Source organism: Hermetia illucens, chromosome 4 (genome assembly GCF_905115235.1).
Source record: "Hermetia illucens chromosome 4, iHerIll2.2.curated.20191125, whole genome shotgun sequence".
In the NCBI taxonomy this organism is placed as follows: Eukaryota; Metazoa; Arthropoda; class Insecta; order Diptera; family Stratiomyidae; genus Hermetia; species Hermetia illucens.
This window is the reverse complement of record NC_051852.1, coordinates 90,151,085-90,176,042: the sequence shown is the minus strand read 5'-3', so window position 1 is coordinate 90,176,042 and position 24,958 is coordinate 90,151,085. Positions and strand designations below refer to the sequence as shown.

Genomic DNA, 24,958 nt, shown 5'->3' with positions numbered 1-24,958 from the left:
CAAGTTTGCGGACACAGTATGTGACCGTTTGAATGCAACTCTCCATGAGTTCCACAGCTGATGGGCGAAAATCCTTGTGAAAGAGCCTAGGGCCACTAGAGCGGCATTTTTTTGTCTCTTAAGAAGTGGGGCATGAAAACCCTGGTAGGGCTTTTAACGAGACACTGCTCCTTAAACTACCATATGGAAAAGATTGGGGTAGTGGTTTCGGCTATGTGCAGTCAATGTGAGGAGGAGGAGGAGACGGCCCTGCATTTTTTATGCAGCTGCCCGCTATTCTCAGATCTCAGACGAAGAGACCTTGGCAAGGTTTTCTTCAATGAACAATTTGCACACTCCCTGCGTCAGGAGAATGTTGTCAGATTCGCTAAAGCCTACGAACACCGTAGGCGGGAAGCCATTGATTAGGCAATTTACGGGGATAGTACAATGAGCCTAACAACGGCCTGAGTGCTCGGAGCTGCGGCTCCCCCCAGTAAACTAAACTAACTAACTAACTGTAAGCAAAGGTGAAATTAACTATTTTCGCCGCACGACTCGTCCACGGTATCCAGCCTATTTAAGTATTTTCCTGATGGTATCGGGACAAATTTGCTTATTAAACCTCTGCTTTATTTCCACAGCCATCTCCCTTCCAGTTAGTCGAGGATTTTTTCACCATTGTTAGCATACTGCAACTCTCTCCAGGACAAACTTGGTGACACGATCACGTTTTTTTCGAACAGAATTCACCTTTGAATGGATCCGACGACTCCCGCCATTTCCCTTTAACTTGTTCCCTCTGTCCATAATTTAATATTGATTTTTCTTCCGATAACGGAAATTTCTTTTCCTTTATTTGTCATTGCAATAAAAACACTTATCCCGCAAAATAAACTACACAAACTTTATAACCACGTGCATAAATTAAAGATAATTAATAGCAGATGCAATGCATTTGAGACGTCATATTTCGGAGAACCCCCTAATTCGATGAGTGTACATAGACTGTTTTCTGTTTTATTTTGTATGTTTCCCGGAAAAATGACAGTTATCTCAGAAAATGCTCAGATCAAATTAATAAAAATCGGTGTGCCGAGTGGTTAGCAGACATTTAATCAATAGCCGAAGCAAAATCTGGAAAATATTTGATTCGTTTCGCTAAATGACATGGGGTGTCCCCAGAGTTTTTCTGCTAAGTGTGCAGTAGGGGTAAAAAAAAATGGAAACAGCTGACTGATATGAAATCAAATGCTTATAAAAGGATAGTATGTGGATTTTTTTTACGCTTTATTGCTGGTTGAGTTGAAGATTGGAATATTTCATTGCCTTTAATAAAGCAAATCCAACTGTTTTCCTAAATATAATAAAAAAAAAATGAAAATAATCTCCGTATTTAGTATTTATTGTCTTTATTGTAGATGTCTGATAACGAAATGTTGTCTCGTGATGTACGAATTTTTATTGTAGAAGGAAATGAAAGAGGAGCAAGTTTGAAAGACGTTGGGTAATATTCTCACCTTCAGCGGTATGGAGAATTCATGCAAAATGGGTATTACTGGTACCAAAAACAGTCATTAAAAGAAAGACTTAGGCGACCTTTAGTACGAATTATCTAGAAAGATTCGCCCAAAAACAGCAGAGATATTTGAAAAGCAATCTCCGGAAACTGCAATAATCAGGTGGGAAAATCTATGATCTAGCGAATATTGCAACAATGACGACTATCTCAAAAATGATTTTTTTTGGAAAAAATAAAATTATCTCTATGAAGTCATAAAAAAATCCTTTATTTCTATGAAAAATATATAAATATTTGCATTCAACCATCAGCACTGAGAGGTAAATTCAAAATTCCCCAGCTACAATATTTGATAAATAAGACGGCCAAAGGATTAACGATCCCATCTGAAATGCTAAGTACTAAAGATACACCACAAAGAAGGAAATGCTACCATATGAAGTATGAATAATTAATTCACTCAATTTCTCATTTGTTAAATATTCATTGTAAGTTGCTTTTTGCACAATGCAGTTAGTTCTTCAACGCAAGTTGAAGCCATCGTAATATTCCAAACCAAACCTGGAAAATTAACTGAGCATGAGATCATTCAAAGCGGTGCTGACCAAAAGCATTCATCCATTAGATAAAGCATTAGAATGAGTCAAATAAAAATTAATCGGATAGTAGAGAAGGATTAATTTGTCATGTTCATCATCATCATCAACAACCGTTCCTCATCAGATATTTTCTGAAACGATGAAATTAACATTTGTATCATAGAAAAAAAGGGTGAAGATTCCGAATGATGTCCTGATCAATCTTCTAAACTCGAAATTTTTGACAAATTTGACGAAAAAAACCAGAATTACTTTTTGGATTATCATAATTTAAAAACTTGAAAAAAACATCAAACAAAAACATTATTTGTTCTAAAATACAAACAAGTTGGAATACCGAAAATGGGACACTTTGGATGTATTCATTTCATGTGAGAAGCTTTCTATGCACACTTTTCCATTTGTATATGACTAAAAATTCAAAATATTGTTTTATATATTTCTAAACTTCGGCCCATGTGTACATATTAAGGACATAACTATTATGCTCATCCTAAACAATTTCTCACAGACTTGGATGTGTTTCGGGTTTATATCTTGTTGTAACGATCATATCAAAGGTATATTTTCACAAGTATAAGGCGCTATGACACTTTTCAAGACATTTTCATATTTTAACGACGTCATGGTCCCGAGAATGAGATGTACTGGACCAACACCATACCAAGAAAACTCGTCATGAGCCATAATACTCCCTCCGTTAAGTTTCGCGCCCATTTTTTAGAGGAAAGTGTGGAATTTTTTGGCTAATAATCATTGGAGAACAAATCAACGTTGAATTCGTCAGTTCATTAAATGTTTCGCAATTTCTTCTCTCCTTTAGGTCCTTCCCTCGTCAGATACCTCCTGACTAATTTTCACCTGCTCCTTAAATGATATTAACTATTCTCCCGAGTAGATTTTCTTCCTGTATTTATCTCCGAACTGTTTAGATGATAACAAATTATTTACCTCGATAGCAAAGCCTCTCGAAGACATGAAAGGATCTTTTTTAAGGGTTGAAATAATGCAACGATCCCACTGTCTTCTTTTTGACGAGGAATGCTTATCATGTACCACCTAATATCTAATTTATTTTTACTATGCAAAATAATATTTCTACGTCAGCTGAAAATACAAACAGTTTATATAAATAGCCTGAATATAGCATTTGTTCTTATTTATTTGTCCACCTCCGAAATCACATCTAGAGAAAAGTACACACAAATCTCAAATAACGGAGAACACCCTGTCGGTTTCTAACTAATACAACAATTCCAGCAGCAAAAATTAAAAAAAATCCAACTCATATACTTTGTACTCCAAATATATTTTGCAGAAATGTAGTTTTTTGTCGAACACAACTGCCAACTAATTGCCCAGATAAGTTAATATTAATATTTTCATTAAAAAAATTTTCACTTTAGTGCTAAAGCTAAAATGAAAAAGTTTATCAAAAAACAAGCCACAGTAATTCTATGAAATAAGTAAAAATTGTTGAAATTAAAATTAAACTTGTTACTCGAAACTTAACACTTTGCTCGGAACAATAAAAACATGTATTCACGCTGGTGTCACAAGTTGCCTTCATGAAAGATTATCACCTCAACCTGGTGACATCAACTTTTGATAATTCCTCATTTTTCCAACTGTAACTTCACAAAAAAGCGGGTTTTCTCTAAATATAATTTTTTCAGGAGGTTGAAAAATATTATATTTAATACCTCTGTTCGTGCACGCCAAGACAGCGCCCTCGTCGAAGAAGTGTCGAGAGAGCTAACTTCAATAGTAATAATAATAATAATAATCGCTGACGCAACAATCCATATTGGATCAGGGCCTTGAAGTGCAATGAAGAGCACTCCATTCAAGACCGTAACGATACACTACAGGATTATAGTACCCTATAGGAGGCAATGTGGTCAGCATTGCGTTCGCTCGAGATTATTACCCTGATTTGACTCAGCTCACAGCTGAGTCGACTGGTATCCGACGTCAAATCACGATAAATACCACTGCCACCAGTGAAATTTGAACCCGTACGACCGCCTTGTGCTTTAACCACTCAACTATCCGGACACTATTATAGATAGTCAGTCAAAAAAAAATTCAAAAAAATTTTCCTAAAGCATTTCGCTGACACCTTATCAATGGAACGTTGGGGTATGAAACACGCAAGGATGATCAGCTGTTCAAAAAAATGGTTTTCCAGTCAGTAGAAAATTTAAGTTGATTTATTAGACTACTTCCGAGATGTTTGCAGACTTTTTTGCGTTCCAATAAAGGTATTTTGATTCCATTTTATCAGACATACTTGGTTAGGTTTATATCTTATGGTGTGTCGAAAAATTCAATGATCATTTTTCGGAGAAGCTATAATCAGTGCCTCATCAGCGATACTTTGAATTTGATGCATATGCATCGAATTTAAAAGGCATTGATTCACATTGGAGAAATTTCGTTCTCAGTTTCATACAATACCTTCTGAAAACTATTATTTGAGGAGATGTGTCGCTTATGAACCTGTAGTTCAAGCAAATACTACAGATGTTAAACCAGGTGTAATAAATTTAGTTAGACGGGAGGATTGGTATGGGCTAATATGCAATTGACGTCCAAATGACAGTCAAGATCGCTGAGATCACAGGAAATCTCCGACGTAAGGTCTGAACTCGAAGATTCAGAGTCGCTGTTGTCGAAATTAAATCACGGAGTGAAAAATTACTCTCAAGGCTCTAACAAGATATATTACCTAATAAACCGGTTATGATAGCACCATATTTTGTAGTATTTTCGTGGTTTCTAAAATTAGTTCTGGAGTTCTTGCGCTGCGAGAATACAGCGAGAAATGATTTGCTCAATTTCTAAATTCCAAATGAACATATATTTCAATTTTGTTTTTTATTTGTACAATCTGTAAATCTAAAAAAATTGGTTGACAATATTACTGAATTATCAATAATTCACACAATTTTGTTCCATCAAGTTTAAAAAGTAATTCGACACCGAATTACTTTAACCACAAAGTCTGCTAGGTCATCACTAGACTTTCCATGTGGCACGCGCTCTCAAGTATCAAATTTACTTCATATGCCCTGGGTTAATTCTTGTCCATATGCGTACACATTGCTCATGCCCATATGCATGTGCATATCGTTCAATTTCGAGTTTTTCTAAATAGATTTTAATTATGGTACTGAGTACCTTTGGTCTGTTTCTTGAATTGGTTATGCAATCGATTATCTGTGCGATGTACACGTTACAGTGAATGTTTGAATTATTGATAGCGTACGTGAGTGAGATTATTGTTAGGATGAATGTCAGTATGTTTATTTTGTAAATTGTAGTATTGTTAATTTTAGTCTTGGTACTATACACTTGTTACGGTTTACCGATTGGAGAGCATATAGAGTCGGCGTGGAACATTCTACAATAACATTAAGTTAAGCTCCATATTGGTTTCTAGCAAACCCAAACTGGTTGTATTTACAGATCACAGAAATGAATACCAAGGCCTAAAATATAGCATACTCTTTCACCAGGGCAGGTTGTTTCCTCGGTTATTTTCAGAGATGAAAGATTTTTTCCTGTCGGAAGAATATGAAACTTCGCTACATATTCTGCTTCTGCTTATGTTCTAAGGTGGATTGGGTTGACCGAAACCGCTTCTTTGTTTTTGCGGTTGGAAATTTTGCGCTAGCTAAGTGGCCAGTCAACGTAACGTTACCAGTTTAAATGTTGGTAATTGTTTCATTCTGCAAAACGTGATATTACCAAATACTAACTTCATTTCGTTTTATGTTAAAAGATGCTTATTTAACTCACTTCAAAAGGACCTACATTTCTTACATTTGATAACAAACCTAGAAAGATGAACCCTAATCGTGGATTGATTAAATGCTATATAAATTTGCCGAATGTTTTAAAATTAAATATGTTTGCGGAAATTGTTTTAAAATGTACATTAAACAGATTCTAATATTTTTTTTAATACGCTAAAACTGTAGAAAAAAATAGAAGTTTCGAAGAAAATATATATTTTTCGAAATATTAAATATCGAGGGGTATATGTACAATATCTGTCTGAATGGCTCAAGTGGTTAGAGCGCTGGGCTGTCGTAGCGGAAGGTCGCGGTTCAAATCTCACTGGTGGCAGACGGATGAGTACCTCAGTAAAATCAGGGTAATAATCTCGGGCTAGCGCAATGCTGACCACATTGCCTACTACAGTGTACTGTAGTGTACCGTTACGGGCTTGAATGAAGTGGCCTAACACATTTCAAGGCACTGATCCAATATGGATTGCTGCCACAACGATTATTATTATCATTTTTATATGTACAATATACATCACACTGTATGATAAATAAATATTTGGGAACCAGAGTAGCCAGTTTGACCTTTGGCATTAGCAGCAATACCTCTATCTGACTTCGATATTAAACTATCAAATCTACACAAATATCCACCTACAATTGAAAAGGCCAGAGATTTCAAGAATGACAGCCAGCTCCACTCCAGATTCTACAAAAACCGCAATTGAAGCCACCTATTTTCGCCTGATTAAAAAGTTGTCTGGATTCTATTCACATTAACCAACCATGAGTTCCTGAACACCTAACGTCATTTTCTCGAATTTACTTTAAACTTCAAGAAAATGCTGTTCGATTTCACACAAGATGTCCAGTAGTTTATTTGTCGGACAAAAATCTACTGGAAAATCTTTCCACATTTTTTTTACAATAACAACACGGAATAAGGACGAAATACTAGAGAACCCTAACCATGTAAATTGCCAATAGACTGCATTATTGAATTATTAGAAACTCTGAAAATCTCGACAATTAATAGAAAATAGCTATTAGTTGTTAATTTGAATTTTTCGTCCATAAGTTGTGCTTCTGAAAGGGGTTCTATATTTAGCTGATATTAGTGTGTTCACTACAGGAGAATTCAGTGGAGATCAACATGCGCTTTGTCGAATAAGTTTTCATTTCACTGCGTGGTTGATATTCATTCATGCACTGCAGAAACATTTTAACTATTTATATTTCCGATAGCAAGAAGTTTTCAAATATCCTCTAATCGTTGTAATCAATCGGTTGCCTTTTTTCAGGGTATTAACGATCATCTCCTTATCCCACGCCCTAGGAAAGATTTCAGGTTCCGAAGATATTCAAATAAATTAAAATAGCGGCTCTGAAGAAACAATGGCTACGAGGAACAGCTTCATGGAGAAAATTTCAAGTCGATATCTTTACTCCGTTTAAGTGCATTTAGTTGATTTCGCATTTTTTAGATGATAGTCGTTTTAAAAAACCATGAGTCGCAACCGAGAAGTTCCTCGTTATCAGAAACTTGATAAACTTTCAAATGGCAAAATAGGTTCTGAGAAGAAGGTTAGTTTCGGAAAGTACTAATTGGTCCCTTTTATTTGATACCCCACAAGACCACATTCTGTGGAAACAATGTTATACCTTTCTTTCGCAAATATCGGGATTCCCACTTAGATCCACTAGAAAATGACGCAATTAGTTGCATGTGAAGCGGTTCATAGATCACATATTCTCACCAAAATTTCGTAACGATGGCGCCAGCCACTACAGAGTAAAAAGTAGGGAAAAGTTGCTATTTTATACATGGGTATTTAGTATTATATGTCCATTATTCCCATTAATCATGTCGCCAGCATCACACAAAATTGCTCTAATTTTGTTACTACGAACAGCATTTTGACGAAACTTCGGCGCAGTGTCATGCATGAGACCATTTTTTATGCGCCTGGTGGTAGTCCTAGAATCTATTATTAAGTATATTTGGGTAGATATCGGAGTAGAATATATTTTTGAATTTCATACACTTCGTTGCGAAAAATGAGTCCCGTTTAACTTTAAATATGTACTTTTTAACACCTCACTCCCCGGAACGAAATTTCGGACCTGTTTCTGAAAGTACTAACTGAAACATTTCATTTGATACTCCACATGGTTATATTCAATGAAGAAAAAAAGTTGAATCCAACATGTGTGGAGAGCCCCTTTAAACTACACGAAAATTAATCGCTGGATACGTGGGATTTCGTAGCTCCCACCACCAAATTTTGTTGGAATCAAACAGACAGTTTTTAATTTTAAATTTTTTAGGGTGTTGTGGGAAACAAAGTCTTAAAATTTGGTCAATAAAGCGCATCATGACGAAGCATCTTTTGCTTGATTGATCCTCAAAATGGAAACTGATATCTAGGTGATTATTGTTTTTTCTTTTTTTCTTAAAAGCTCGACCGACTAAATCTGTCTTGAGCATCAAGACGTGATTCATTTAGAAAGTAGAAATGTGTAAAATACTAACCAGTCTTTTGAGATTTGAAAAATTTTGGGTCCTCATCCTCCTTATAATGCTTTAAACTTGACAATTCATCGAAGCCGATGTCGATATCTTCCACCAATCGTTCTTTTAATTGTTCTTCCGATAATTTTAAACACTAAAAAATCAATGAAGTTTTCATTTGTAACTTTCCAATCAATTATAATCAGTAAAATCATATCTTACGTTTTCCGATGTGCCAGCATTATTTTCATAAATAGTATGGATAGACACATTGAACTTTGGAATGAAGGAACACTACAGAAAGGAAAGAAATGATAAGTTCGTCTTTGCAAATCATGGAATATTAAATATATACTTACGGTGTATTCTGTTGCGAAATATTTTTTTGCAGACATGAAAAGAAGGGCAAAGTTGTAATTTAAATTTTATATTCATATTTTGATCTCTTGGTATAAAATAATAATGAATGGTGCGAAAATGTATAACGGTTAAAACGAGCACTAAGTAGTAATAAATAGAGAAACTATAGACTGTTAGATCTAATTTAAATTGAAAGAAAATAAAATCATTACACCCGGATAGTAGTCGGAGGAAAATCTCGGTACAGTTGATATATATACATTATATGCAGTTCACATATATACATTATTATTTTCGGTGCACCAATAGACAGCATTCGCTTTCTATCATCAAAGGTGGCCAAAAAAGACAATAGTTAGAAAATTTCGAAAATATGTTGCCATATAAACATTATCCACATCTCAAATAAAGCCATAGTTTTGGATAACATAAAAGGAAACATATTAGTTTAAGAGTCCCCGAGGATGGACAAAATATTCGTGAGGGAAGTTATCAACTGAACATTTCGGAATATAGTCATGGAACTCTAGAAAACGATATTTCCCCACTTGTCATTGTGCGTCTGAAATACGAAGATTTCTAGTACCTGAATGCAGTTCAGTAAAGAGTTCCATGAAATGCCATCCTAGTAAGAAATCTGAGTTCCAAAGGACATCGGCTAAAAAATCATAAGTCGCCAGGAGCCGATGGAATTACATCCGAATTGGTTAAATACGGAGGCGACCAGTTTCACCAAGTGGTTCATTAACTTGTGCTCAAGGTATGGGACAGCGAATCAATGCCTGACGATTAGCAACGAGGCATTACCTGTCTCATAAGATATTCTCCGCTATCTTGCTAGGCCGGATAGCCCCATATGCCCAGAACATCATGGGCCCATACCAAAGAGGCTTCACTCCAGGCAAATCAGCAACAGATCAGATTTTCTCTCTCTGGCAAGCGATGGAAAAACTGTTGAAATATGGACTACAGTTGCATCATCTATTCATCGACTTTAAAGCCGCCTATGATAGCATAGCCAGGGTAAAACTGTACACGGCCATGAGAGAATTCGGTATCCCGACAAAATTGATAAGACTTACTAGGCTGACCCTGACCAATGTGCCAGATAAAAGCAGCAGGATCACTCTCAAGACCATTCGACATCAACAACGGTCTGTGACAAGGGGATGCCCTATCATGCGTCCTCTTTAACCTGGCCCTCGAGAAAGTGATCCGTGATGCTGATGTAAATGCAAGAGGTACGATCCTCTTCAAGTCCACCCAACTACTGGCCTATACTGACGATATCGACATCATGGGAAGAACAACCCGAGACGTACAAACTGCCTTCATACAGATCGAGCAGGCGGCAATTAGGGCGAGATCTTGGGCTGCACATCAATGAAGGCAAGACAAAATATTTGGTGGCAACGTCAGCACCGAAGACGAATCAACCAACAACATCAAACCGCATCACAACCGATAACAACTACGATGATGAAATCCGCGCACGGTTGTTGGCAGCCATTTCTATTCTATTTCTATTTCAGCTTACAAAAACTGTTCCGCTCGAAACATCTCACCATAGGGTCAAAGCTCTTACTGTACAAGACTATGATCTTGCCAGTCCTAATGTATTCCTCGGAAACTTGGGTTCTTAGCAAGAAAAATTGCGAACTCTTGGCCGCGTTCGAGAGAAGAATCCTCTGAAGAATTTTTGGCCCCCTACATGAGGATGGACGATTCCGTAGCCTACACATTGACGAAATCTATGAACGATACCATGACCGTCCGGTTGTGGATAAAATCCTGCTCAATAGGTTATGGTGGGCGGGTTACTTAATCCGTATGGATGAGGATTATCCCACCCGGAAAGTCTATAAGGACAATATCTGTGGTAGAAAAAGAAGACGAGGCAGACCCTGCCTAAGATGGAGCGATGGCGTAGGTCAGGACGCCAGACAGCTTTTAGAAATATCGAATTGGTGGTCCTCGGCGCAAAACCGGGTTGACTGGAGTTCCTTATTAAGGCAGGCCTAGACCGGATACCGGTTGTTGCGCCGTTGATGATGATGATGATGTAACATGTTGCCACAAACATCACAACCAACTGGTTCACCGTGATATATTTTCTTCGCTAGTCTACGGTGAAATCTAGTAGAAAGCAGAACGAGCGTAGAAAAAAAAGTAATATTTCTGGATAAATTATAACTATGCTCTTACTGAAGTCTTTATATATTTTGAGGAAAAATCAAGTTTTAGCTAAGAAAGTCTCAAAACACCAGATTAAAACAAGTCGGAAAACCGGAAAATTATAGTAATATACTATTATTAACTTTATTTGACCAGATTCGGTATGGAGGGTATTTCGGCGCCTAGGCGCCATATAGTGGCAGCCTCCTGATGTTTTTTTAGATTTTTGGGTTGGGTAGTTTCTAAGAATGGGATGGAAATGATCACTTTCCACCCCCCGTACTCCCCACCTTTCCAACAAATGTGAAAACTAGGACCGGCTTCGGAAAATATTAATCGAGGCTTTTCATTTCATACCCCACATGACTATATTTGATGAAAAAAAGTTACACCCCCTTTTGTATGTATGGGACCCCCCCCCCTTAAATTCGAAGTAGAATTATGTAACTCACTGTATGCGTGAGCATTCACAGTTCCTACCTTTCCACCAAATTTGGTGTGAATCGATCCAACCGTCTCCGAGAAAAATGTGTGTGACGGACAGACAGACATACAGACAAATAGTAAACCGATTCTAATAAGGTTTTGTTTTACACAAAACCTTAAAACGGAGCGAAGATTCACTACAGTTTTAGTGATACAATGAAGGCAGCGATTTGACACTTAAAGCAGCCAATACCTACTGAGATGGACGCAGTTATCGATTGAAATCTTTGATTATCAAAAAAATGGTCTAGTTAGAGTAATAATTCCAGCAATAATCTGTATTCAAAGACATTGATATAACGTCAGACATTGGAGGCGATTACCTTCAAATTGTTACCAAGAGATAGTTATGCATTCGTGGTTTAAGCGGAATAAAACTATTATCAACCCAAAGATTAGTTCCATTACACTCAGGTGACAGTTTCCCATGTAGACGCGCAAACAATTAGGTTTCTCGGAAGCTCAAATACGTTTCTGAAAACCAACAACGGTGGCACGTAAAGGCAGATGTTGCGTTATAATGCATTTAGAGCAACCATATAAAAAATTTTGGTATGAAATGCACATAAAAATTTAAAGATTTTGTTTTATTCGATAAGTCCACAAAAGAAAAGCATTGAATTGCCGTAAAACAGAACAATATTTATTCTGTATGACATTATCCTATAGTGGACATAGCGCGTCAACCACAATTACATGTCATCGTTGTTGGTTTTGTGAAAAATATTTGGATCCCTTCAAGTCTTTCCGAGGGGCATACACTCCTTTCTCTACTGTTCGGCCCCCAAGCGTTTCTAGAGCGACCCATCCGTTACTCACTCTGGGGAAGTAAATTCTACTGGATGGCATAGTCAGCGTTAAAAAGCCTCAATTTTATGCTGGTATTAAGATAGTTGCATTTCCAGATTATAGACAAAACAGTGAAGGCTATAGCACTATTAGTACGTCGAGTAACATCGAATTTGTAATCACCATCAACAGGAACAACGCTACCAAAATGGGAAAATTAATCGACCCAATCAGGCTGGGAACCTTAGTTTCGTCAGTATTTAATCCCAATCCGACTCTGCTTCCCTCCTTCTCCAAATCCACAGGAATTGGCAAAGAGCTATGACTCGGTCAGGAAACAAGCAGGTGTCATTAACGTAGTCAATGTAAAAGATTCCATGATTCATTAAAAAAGCATCCATTGGTTCATCTACACCTTCGGAAAACTTTTTATTGCGATAGCATATTCGACTGACTTCTAGAACATTTTAAGTTTATGGTTAAAATATCGGCATTTCTATTCCATTAAGCCAATTGCCTATCAAGGAAGGCAGAACAGCAAACGTGAAGTGAAATAGGAAATAATTAATTTCTAACTAAGAAAACTGAAAACAGAAATTTGTATCTTTTACCGTCCGAAAATATTATACAGAGTGAGCAAACAAATAATTTATCCGCAGACTTCAAATATAGCAAAATAGGTTGAAGGTAACGGGGGACCTCCAAATCTTTCTCACTTTATTTTTTTTATACACCTTCATTTGCACTATAACTCAAGAACAAATTCAAAAAGTAAATAGGCAAACAGCGGAAAGATACAACAAACATTGTCCAGAATTAGCAATTCCAAGTGGATATATTCGAACTAGCGAATGTAGTCATGAAGCGCAAATGGACTTATCGATTATTACTGATATGCACAAGGGAACTTTGCCCATAAATACAAGCGCACCTTTTGTCGTTCAATTTTTCTGGATTCAACAAATTATACAATGACTTCCTGAATCGATATTGGAGCAAAATTAATCTTGATGAAGCATACATATTGTACAAGGTACAACAATCTCATAAAACATGTTCTGCGGATTCGTATAATGATTGCCTAGAACATAGACTTTATTTGAAGCTCATAAAGATAAAGTTGAATTGCTTGCAAACATTGATAAAATATTGAATAAAGCGGGGATGTGTTTGTTTTTTCAGAATAATCAGCAAATAATTGGATGAATGTTGAATGGAGGAAAGATATATTTTTTATTAATATACGTTTGGTTATTGTTTGGAATGTAAACTGAAAAGTATTATTTTGATGACCGCTTCTGAAACTGCTGGAAACCATAAGTAATAGCACGTGGACTAAACTCTTGCTTTGGAAATACTCGAATTAGCATATCCAGAATGACGCAACTCAAAATTAGCCTGGAAGTCATCTCATGCAAAGAAGTGGTTTAAAATTTGCTTTCTTTGAATATGGTCATGCGGAGTATCCCACAAAAAGGGCTTAATTATTACTTTTGGAAATCGGGGTGTAGCGTGTCTTGTTCTCATTAAAAAAATCAAGATGACCCATGTGAAATCTAAGCCTGATAATAAATCCCCGACCGTGACTGTTGTTATAGGAACAGGGAAGCAGAGTCTAGCTGGCTCGGATCTTCAGAGCCAGCCCGTAGCATTCACGAAGGAAAGCAGCTCTCCGACCCTGCAGCTAGAAATCTCGGTGAGGTCCCCAAAGAATGGTTTCCCCAGTGTCCGCAGCCTGACTCGAGCCAGAGCTGGGCAATCGCAGAGAAAGTGCATGAGAGTTTCCCTTCCTTCTCCGCAGCTTCGGCAATGCGAGTTGTCGGGTATGCCGAGCCTAGCGGCATGGTCCCCTATGGGCCAGTGCAGACCGCCGTAATCTTGAATGCATTTGCACGCGCCTGGTACAGGAGCTCTCGTGATCGGGCTATGTTATAAGCGGGCCAAATTTTCCTTGACTTGGCACAGCTTGTAAGCCTTCGCCATCTCAGGTCCGCGGCTGCTAGGTAGTGCGAGCAGACTCGGCCCCCGACAGCCGCCAGCGGAACACCGACTGTATTCGCCGAGGGACTGCCAAGAGCAGAGCCTTGCCTGGCCAATCCGTCAGCCCGCTCATTCCCCTCTATGATCCTATGCCCGGGAACCCAGAGGAGAGTGACCTTGAGCGTGCCGCCCAGATGGTTGAGCGCGTCTCTGCACTGCCCCACCAGCCGGGAAGATGTCGTCGTTGAGTACAAGGCCTTGATGGCCGCTTGGCTGTCGGTCAGAATGGCTATGTCACGCTTGGGGCTCGAATCACACTCCAGTCATCGACAGACTTCCAGTATCGCCAGTACTTCCGCCTGGAATACACTGGTGAAACCTGGGAGACCATACGATTTGGATACACCGTGTGTATTCGAGAAAACCCCCGCGCCGACTCCATAGGCCATCTTTGATCCGTCCGTAAAGAATACCGTGTCATAGTCTTGCAACACGCCGCCGGTCTTCCACTTTGCCCTGGTTGGAAGGTCCACAGCAGAGTTTCTCGTGAAGTTCAGCTTGCGTGTGACATAGTCCGTGGGGGATGCCCAGATTTCTCGAGGTATTTCATCTAGGATGTTGCTGTGGCCGTAGGACTTCGCTGCCCAGCATCCGGACTCACGTAGTCTGACGGAGGAGATGCAGGAGTACATTGAGAGCATCTGCCGGGCAGGACTGCAGAGCCCCCGTAGCACCTGCACACGCAGTTCTTTGAATCCTATTAAGCTTCGTTCCATTGTATTTCTTCTTCAAAGCCTGCCACCATAAAATAGAGCCGTACGTCAGGATCGGACGCACTATAGCGGTGTACATCCAGAGAACTATCCTCGGCCGGAGACCCCATTTCTTTGCAAAGGTTCTCTTACAGGCATAGAAGGCTATACAGGCCTTCTTAACCCTCAGTTCTATGTTCAACCTCCAATTTAGCTTAGGATCCAGGATTACACCCAGATACTTTACATTAGAGGAAAGAACCAATCTTTGTTCATTCAGCCGTGGTAGATGGAATTCAGGTATCCTTGTCTTGGTGGTGAATAGCATCAGTTGCGTTTTGGTTGGGTTTATGCTGAGTCCGCATCTTGCGGCCCACAGGCTCACCTTTCGCAACGCTCCTTCCATGATGTCGCTCATAATGGACAGAAACATCCCTGATACTAATATCACCAAGTCGCCGGCATACGCCACCACCTTCACCCCGCTGCTGTCCAATATACATAAAATTTTGTTCATTACTATTAACCAGAGCACCGGTGAGGTGGCACCACCCTGGGGCGTGCCTCTGTTCACAGCTCTGGTCAAGTGGTTGCCTCCCAGATCGGACTGGATTATCCTGGTACTCAGCATGGATATAATCCAATGCGTGAGATACCCCTCCAATCCAATACCGGTCAAGGCTTCCTTGATGGCGTTGGTACTGACGTTGTTGAAAGCTCCTTCTATATCCAAGAAGGCAGCAAGGGTATATATGTCTACTCTTCTACGCCACATAAATCTTTAGCGATCCCCTCATTGGCCATCCTGGGATATTGGTGTGTTGCTGTTGCGTGGAAAGAGCTTGACAACTACTTAAGCAGGGTATATGCAAACCTCCCAACAGCTGTTGGTCATCTCCACTTCGAGTTCATATGGATGACTTTTGGTTTATGCAATGCAGCGCAAACCTTCCAGAAATTCATCCACTCCATACTACGAAACTTGGATTTATACTTCGTCTACTTGGAATACATTTTCGTCACCTATAAAGCCGAATTCGAGCACATCTCGAGTGCATTTTTCAACGCCTCCTTGATAATAACCTAATTCTTAACGTTGAAAAATGCTGGTTTCTCAATCAGCGCTGACGGCCTACAACCCGTCCAAGGTGCAAGCGATCGCGAGCTTTCCGCTGCCATAGATATACAAATTGGCCAACTCCTTGTCCATTAATCGCCCCTCCCCTCCAGATAAAGCAGCATGAAGGACGCCCTGTTCGAGATCCAACACCCATCACTTTCTTCTACTCCCTTAGAAAAGTCTCCGGTTCATAGAATTGGGTTTCCCTTTTACGAGGATTTCAACCAGCTGGTGCTTGTTAACTAATGCTTTACGACCGTCGTTAAATCAGACGCTACGGTATGTGCATTATCCAGCCTATTTCCTTAACAGCACTTTCCATAACGAACCATTTGTTTCAAGGAGTCTTAGAATTAATTCTTTTCAATTAATTGTTTTTGCGAAATACAGATGAGTTAACAGTTTTAATGAAGATTAGGATTAAATATGAGATAAATGTTCCCGATTCTACTTTCTATTTCTTGTTTCATTTAACTACCTAACTATTGCTTACACTAAATCAATTTTTCCCAATTAATTATTAATTAACAATTGATCAAAGCACGGGACGTCATGTGCACATTCTATTTGTTACGAAAATAGAGAGAAACTAACTAGTCCATCCATAAATAACAAGTGAAGTATAGAAACAAATCTCTATTGATTTGTACAAAATAAGAACAAATTTTGAGTGGAGTCCAAAAATAACCTCAATTCTGGACAAAAATATACTCTGGAGGAATACATGGCATGAATAGAATATGAATATTTCTCACTAAAAGTTACATGTCGTGTAGACTTTCTCATTTAATTATAGTTACTATTTTGAAATCTGGTGATGATATGATAGATGGATAAAAATAATTTACGACTATAAGCCATACCTGTGAAAGTGTACGGATAGTAATTCCATGATTTTTCCGTCACGTAAAATACTCGAGGACAAACTGCTTGCAGCCAGTACGGTAATCGACTGAAAGTAATTACTAAGTAAGTTTTGGTGGTAGTACCCGATAATGAAAAAAATTCCATCATTCAAACATTCGCTTGCATCTTATCCAAAACAGTTTGTTTTTCTATTTTTATACGCACCTGGATAAATGTATCCTCTTCTCCGTGAATTGGCCTTTCCCATGCTCTGGATCTTCACAGTCACAATTCTGTATAACTTCAACGCCGGCACCATCTCCAGACTGTTCATGACTGTGTCTTGCTATCATATAAAGCTGGCCCACCTGATACTGCAAACAATACATAAAACAATATTTGAAAATTATTTAATATGATTATGAGGGTTTGAAGTGGGATTACACATAAATCTTCAGAGGAATGTTCTGATGCGACGTGAAAATGGAAAGAAGTTTGAGCCCAATTCGAAAAAAGAAAAAGAAACCCAACAAAATGTACGTTGACCTGGTCGCAAAGCAATCCGAAACCTCCCTTGTATATATGTAATATTGTGAGCAAGAAATAGTGAAATCGATAGTACTGCAACTGTAATTAATAAATACAAATTGAAGGGCAACTACCTGTGAATTTGTTTGTTAATTTCCACGCACTTACCGTCACTTCTAATCAACTCTTACAGTGATATCTACGGCAAAGCATAATATTTGTAGTTCTGAATTTAAAATTAAGACGAGCAATACCTTCGAAGGAAAATGGTTTTGTGGAGAACAAAACCATACATGCAAAAGGGGGTGTAACATTTTCAGCAACTGTAGTCATGTGGGGTATCAGATGAAAGGTCTCGATTGCTACGCTTCGAAGCTGGTCTCAGTTCTGACACTGAAAGCACAAGGAGAAAGGGCGGATGCTGAGAATTGGTCAGTTCTTTCACCCATTCTCAAAATCCCCCACTCCCCCACCCTGAAATACAAAATCACGAACCTGCCGTGCCTAGGCTCCGAAATAACCTGCATACGGATTTCTGTTCAAATAAAATTAATAATTGTATATTATTATAATTTTTAGTAATTGACTGTAAAATCCCCCTTAAGTTCATCCTCGTACCATGAAATGCAATGAATAGGCCATACTATAAAGCGTGATTCTACTATTGGTTTGGTAGATATCGCACTATTACTAACCACGTTATAATAGGTCGATGTTGCCGCTTTAGTACAAATTCTAACACTGTCAGTAGCATGCTAAGGTGAATATTCTCACATCATATATGCATATATGTACATTACGTGCTAGTATTAATGGGACAAAAGTCCACTGAAATGTTGTTGGTCATCCCGTGGAATTTGCATTTTGTAAAATTTGCGATATTCTTAAGTTAAAAAGGACAATTTATTATTGGCCGAGGAAGCAAAAGCTGCCGAATGTAGCTATGAATTCGTACACCGCATCACGAAGGAACTTTCTTTCTTTCGACATCGTCAAAAAGCAGTGCTCTGCGCGGAAATGTCATTTCGGAAAAACTAAAAACTACTATCAGAGCGACATATGACAGCGCGAATAGTCAGATGTTTCACAGAGGTGAAATATCAGAGAAATTTAAAGTAAAAACCAGAGTCCGCCAGGGTTACATTTTCCCACTGATATTATTTCTTCTTGTCATCGGTGACGTTCTTCATACTACCTTGTCCGGCATACATGAAGAGCTTCAATAGATCATGTTATCTTTCCTCAAACACAATGACTGCACGGATGACATATTTTTGCTCTCTTACCGAGTTATGGAGCTTTACCAAATGATTCTGGTATGGAGAAGGAGCCAAGTAGATTCCGACTAAAGATAAACACCAACAAAACCAAGGTTCTCTGCCGGACGAGTAGTCGCATTCTTCCTATTTGTATTAAGGGGGTCATCCCGTGTGAAGGCCGTTTTTTTGCCATTTTTTGAAAAATTATTTTGAAGGACTGGATAAAGATAGAAACGTGATTTTTTCACCATATGTTTATTGATATCTCTAGTATATGTGATAAATTTTTCAGCTTAATATCCTAGCTAGTTTTTGGAATACGTGTCAATTTATGCACCCATCCTCAAAAAAAGGTGTTTTTCTGCTGCCACGCTGGAGGGCGCTGTGTTCATCTAAGGAAAAAAAACTAAACGGCATTTTAATGTGGACAATATTCCACGGTCCGCAAACTAAGATAATTAGAAAATATTAAAAGGTAAATTTTTGGTGGGCTTTTAAACTTAATTTTTTTAATTTTGGTGTTTTTTTACGGCTTTTTTTATGAATAAAAAAAAACTGCCAGTCCGATTGCAATCATCCTAGTTTGCGGACCGTAGAAATATGTATTAAAGAAATCGTGAAAATTTCAAAGAATTTGGTTGGATAGATTTTGAGCTATGGTGGCAGCCGATTTTCAGGATGCAGTTTCGAGAAAAACGCATTTGAAAATTTAAATGTGATTATCAACAGTAAAATTTTAACTCACTATTAATCTGCTATACCTGGTCCATAGAGAGCACCCTCCGTTTCTTCAAGAAAGTCTTGTAAGGCCGATTGTTGCTCTCTGGTTTCAATTCTGGCTCTGTTAGCGAGGTCAGTCGATTGTCGTTCGGACCGCCAAATTCGCGCTTCATTACGGCGGTCGGCATAAACCTGACATATGTGACCAACTTGATATCCCATTGTCACTAGGATTTTGAGAATGCCATTGAATCCTTCATTGAAAATAATTACAGCCAGAAAAGTGGCTATTTCTACGACCTTGGCCCCAGAATGAAGGTGTTTAGGAGCGAAAGTGCAGATCAATGCATTTAACGACTCATTGTTTTTCCGGGTCTCTGCTCCTAAACATCTGTTCAAGAGATCATCTCGTGACAAATCTTCGTAGATTGGTTTGACGACTGTTTGAACTTCTTCAGTCAAAGGTGCCTTCTCGTGGTGGAAACTATCCAGTCCTCCTTTAGCTTCCGCTTTACGCCATTTACACCAACTGCCCTCGCCTGCTGGACAATTTTGATGCTAAGGATTTTCATCTGTAGAACATTTATGGAAGAAAGTTTCCCAAATTTCTTGCTTTATTCCTTCTATCAAATTTGCGCGTCAACGAATAGCTAGCCCAAAAAATGTAGTGAGGTCGTTAATAACCTTATCAGTAAGTTTTCCAGCCCTTTTTCCACCAATGCCTTTGTGATTCCTCTTTGCATTTCCAAGCCGCGTTCCCATTCTTTTCTCGACATGTCCTACGCATTCCTTTTTTACTACCACGTATATTTTATTATCTGCAGAAATTCGCAGAAATACCGAGGAAAACTCCAGCAAAATCCAATATACAATATACAAAGCTTATCGCAATTGGAACATCCATGTCCATGCTTGCTAAAAGTTTCTTTGCTGATGTTGATGCGTAGTCCTTTTTCTTTTTTGATAACTATCGATTCCCATGAAATACTCGTTGTTTAGTGCGAGCATGACGTTGAACGTTAAAGGGATCTCCCTTCGTACGATCCATTTAAAAAAATCACTGAACACACAAACAGCACAATACTTACAACAAAATATAACTGAGTATAGCTTGAAAGCCTTTTAGTGCTTACTCTAGACTGGATTATCCTTTTTATTCTAAACAGCAAATAAGTTTAGACAATTGATTGGTTTTTCACCTTTTTATATTTATACCTGTGTGCGAATTTATAAGGCTCAGGTAAAAAACTACCAGGTAAAAAAAGATTCGATGTTCTTTATCATCGAGTACTCTAGCCGCGGCTGTAAACTCGTTACCTGTTTAACCCTGTAATTTCTGAACGACTCGGAATATCGGAAAATCCCTTTGCCCACATATTCTCCACTATATATAAATACAATTCAAATTCAAATCGATTTCTCCAACCCGACACACGGGATGACCCCCATAATCGGGAGAACATTGAAGGCATTGATCAATTTATTTATCTCAGAAGTGTTATTTCTGCCAACATGGTAGCATCGAACTTGATATTGCTGGACGCATTAACCGGGCTAGATCTGCCTTTGTCGCTTTGGTCAAAATCTGGAAATCCAATTACCTCAACATTAACATTAAATTCATACTGTTCAGTGCTAATGTTCTTTCTGTGTTGCTATATGGGAGTAGCACATGGAGGCTGATCGGCACGTGAAATCCCCCCCAGGCCAATTAATTACCCGTGAACGTGTTAACGATAAGGCAGAAGCGACAGGCAGTAAATCACACATTGAGGAAGGGCAACAAATACATTGCGGGTTATGCCATAAACTTGAACCCAAGATGACCGACGAATGGGTCGCCCGAGGAAAACATGCGGCAGAAAGGTAGAGGAGCTCTGCATGCTTCTCGGGAAGTCTAGGAGGCAACTAAAGCATTTTTCAAAAATCATAAACAATGAAGCGTAGTTGACGCGCGTTTTCATTGGTAACTGGCAACTATAAACTATAATTGCGAATTTGAGTGCTCGGATAGAGCTAGCTACTCACATACAGCTATCAGGCTAGAACGAGCTGCCTCACTTATAATATGTCACCACAGGAGGAAAGCGAAGAGAGTGCAATTTAATAATAAACATAACCACAATAACACATGCCCGTACAGCCCTTTTACCCGAAAATATTACTGCAGTCCGGCAACAGTTAGTGCTAGTAAATTTAAGAAAAAAAACACATTAATATACTATTATTAACTTAATTTGAGAAGGCATCGATACAGAGAGTATTTTGAGGCCTGGTCACGACATAGAGGAAACTTCATGATTTTCCGGTTGGATTATTTTTGAGAATGGATCCGTTAAAGAAGTGATCATCGTATTTCGTATTTCCAACAAATGTCCTTTCACTTGATAGCCAACATGAAATGAAAATTGAACACCCTCATCTGCATGTTTGAAGAGCCTTGTGTTTTGCAAACAAACCCTTAAAAATAAAGTCCTCATTGTATGATCAAGAGCTAAAGTGTATAATACATATGCCTCAATTTTAATAACAGAATACCTGCATATTTTAACTGAGGTTAAAACAACAATAGTGAACTTAAATGCGTTTAGTAATAAAACTAAAGCAATCTTATTGGAAATAAAATAGAAAAAAAGACAATTGGAAAGAGACTCTGTTAATGTCCTGTGCTCTAGAAAGAAGGTAATTTAGACTTGAATTACATCAGAAGAAAAAATACTTTTAGTGAGGATTCATCGATGAATGAACCAGTTTATTGAAGTTCGCCTGAGAATCGAGTAACAAAGAAAATATCTACTGTGACGAAAATCACTTTTGAAAAAATATATGTAAATCATAGTAATGTTAATTAGCCAGGACACCAAGTAGTTGAGTGAGTACCATAGAGCGATGCAGTAGTATTTACCTTTTCGAGTGCTACGGCAGAGAAAGAGCAAGGCTCTGGGAAAGTGGTAAAAGTAAAGGAAACAATTAGCTTGTACAAGCAGAACCAAAGATGAAACTGAGATGAATTAATGGTTAAAATTTGGATACCTAATGTTAATGCAGTATAACGACAGAATCTTCTGCAGGTGGGGAGATACATGTTCAACGTCTCGGAAAATGAAGGTCGTGGAGCTGTACAAATGTTGATTGTTGCGTTACGAGCAACCACAAAGAGGCACTATTTTGGAACATTATGAAGTAGTAAGTAGTGAGCATTTGGATGTCACCGGAACTATAGCGAACGAGCAGCAGTTCTATCGGGCTACATGAGTTTGCAAAAAGGCCGACATGTTGATATTGTGCATGCAGCTGCTTCAGGAATCAGCTAATATTGTTACAGAATTTACAGCCCAAGAAGGGAGATAAACGATAGTCGCAATAGAAATTGGAAGGACTTCATTGTGAAATTAAGTGATTTAAGGACGCTATTAACTAAATTAGGCGAAGTGGATAAAAGCCGGACGAACATGGAATGGGATTATCTAGAGAGACGGGCACGATTTGGAACCCCAGGCAGATAACGATGATTCTTGTTCAGGACCAGCAAGTTTAGGCGTTGAGCAGTATGACGAAAATCACTTGGAGATGGCTCTAATGCCAGTAAGGAGATGCCCCCCCCCCCCAAAGTAGTTTTCTAGTAAAATGTTTGCATGCTTTTTTAACTGAACCGCAGCGTATCAAAGGAGGAGAGGTCCGCCCACGGAGTCAGTCTAGCTCTAGAGTTAGAACAGATCGTGTCGGTGGTAAATACGCTTCGAATTGTACAAGTTGGAATTGTTCTATAATTAATTGCGCAGTATGGTTGTACAATTTAGTGTAAAAAACGCTTATATTAAAGTTATAGAACGGATTCTACGCAATCCAATAATACAAGTCTACGTAACGCAAGAACAACAGTATTTTGAGTGGCAATAGTTTCAAAAAGCATGCTGCGATGTGAAGAAGCTGGTGATACTAGACTATTCTATTTGTAGATAATATCAGTTAGCCAAAATAAAACTCACACATAATAAAATAATGTGTCAGCTATAGTTACAAACTACAAGACTTTTCATGCTTAAATAATCACTGTGTCAAGGCGACGAAAGTTACTAAAACCTGTCAACTTTTCATAATTGTTGTTAGATACACTAAACTAAGCTTCAACAAGTATTGAAAAAAGTTATATTAGCAGCCAACACGAGAGCCCAACCTACTAACAGATCACAATATCACTTCTAGAGACCTTCTCCTTTTCTTTTCATTCTCCTAAACCGCATTGCACTCTCTAGGACATTTTGTTTGTGCTTCCTTTAGGAAGCCATACCGGAATATAATATATAAAAATAATAAGAGCCTCACACCTCATATCGCTGAAAGTAAAAATGATCAGCCAAGGTTGCCAATTTTTGTCCGAGTGAACAAAAATTAAAAAGTGAACTTATTTATTGGGCAATTTAGTTGACTTCCCTCATTTTAGAGAGGGTTACCCTAGGGCCAAAATTATGGAAAGATTTTTGAAAGTACAATAAATTTAATTCGAAGGCAATGTAAAATATTTTTTGGCCTATACACAAACCCTTTAATAATAAATAAAACACATATGCATAAATACACATGCTGCCCTTATATATTCTGTGAATCTTGTGGTTACCAATCTTTTAGTTTGTCCGACGTAAGCTTCTGGATATTCAGAGCAAGATATATTTTATATTCCAATCGTTTCCAATATTTGTTTTGGATTTTTCGCATATAACACGTTTGTTTTTAGTTAGCCTGCTAGATCCAGTAATAAGAATATCAAATTCTTTGAAAATACGCCATAATTTATGTGCCACAGGGAAGTAAGTTATACTTGCGTGCATTTTAAGGTTTTGTGTAAAACGAAGCCTTATTGAAAAATCGTTTTACTGTCTGTTTGTCTATCTGTCACATGCATTTTTTCTCGGAAGTGGTTGTAGCGATTGAAGACAAACTCGGTGGAAAGGTGGGAACTGTGAACGCTCACGCATACAGTGAGTTACATCCTTTTATGTTGAATTTAAGGAGGGGAGTCCCTATATATACAAAAGGGGGATGCAATTTTTTTTTACCAAATATAGTCATGTGGGGTATCAAATGAAAGGTCTCGATTAGTATTTTCCGATACCTGCCTTAGTTTTGACATCTGTTGGAAAGGTGGGGTGTGCGGGAAATCAAAATTGGTCAGTTCCTTCACGGACCCACTCTCAAAAACTACCCAACCGAAAAACCTAAAAAAAATCGGTAGCATGCCACGACATGGCGCCTAGGTTCCGAAATACCCTTCATACCGACATCTGTTCAAATAAAGTTAATAATAGTATATTACTATAATTTTTAATAACTGGCTCCAAAACCCCCCTTCAAATCATCCTAGAATCACCAAATTTTTCAGCAATATACACTACAAGATAAAATAAATACAATCCCGTCAAGTTTGGTGCACTATTACTAACAAAATTATAATAGGTCAAATTTGTCACTTCCGTGCAAATCCAAGAGTTGAAATTTCAGTATCCGGGGAAAGTGGGCACTCTCATATAAGAAAACCT

General features: G+C 38.3%; 1 protein-coding gene across 1 annotated transcript in view; it reads right to left on the bottom strand.

Moving 5' to 3' along the window:
• LOC119655876 (cytoplasmic phosphatidylinositol transfer protein 1) overlaps window positions 1–24,958 on the bottom strand; it is a 37,890-nt gene that overhangs the window by 2,770 nt on the left and 10,162 nt on the right. The window contains exons 2-6 of the mRNA XM_038062012.1: window positions 17,140–17,288; window positions 16,932–17,020; window positions 8,766–8,773; window positions 8,629–8,700; window positions 8,428–8,560 (exon numbers count right to left, since the gene is read on the bottom strand). Of these exons, the coding sequence (XP_037917940.1) occupies window positions 8,428–8,560; window positions 8,629–8,700; window positions 8,766–8,773; window positions 16,932–17,020; window positions 17,140–17,288 (451 nt within the window). The remainder of the gene's footprint in view (window positions 1–8,427; window positions 8,561–8,628; window positions 8,701–8,765; window positions 8,774–16,931; window positions 17,021–17,139; window positions 17,289–24,958) is intronic.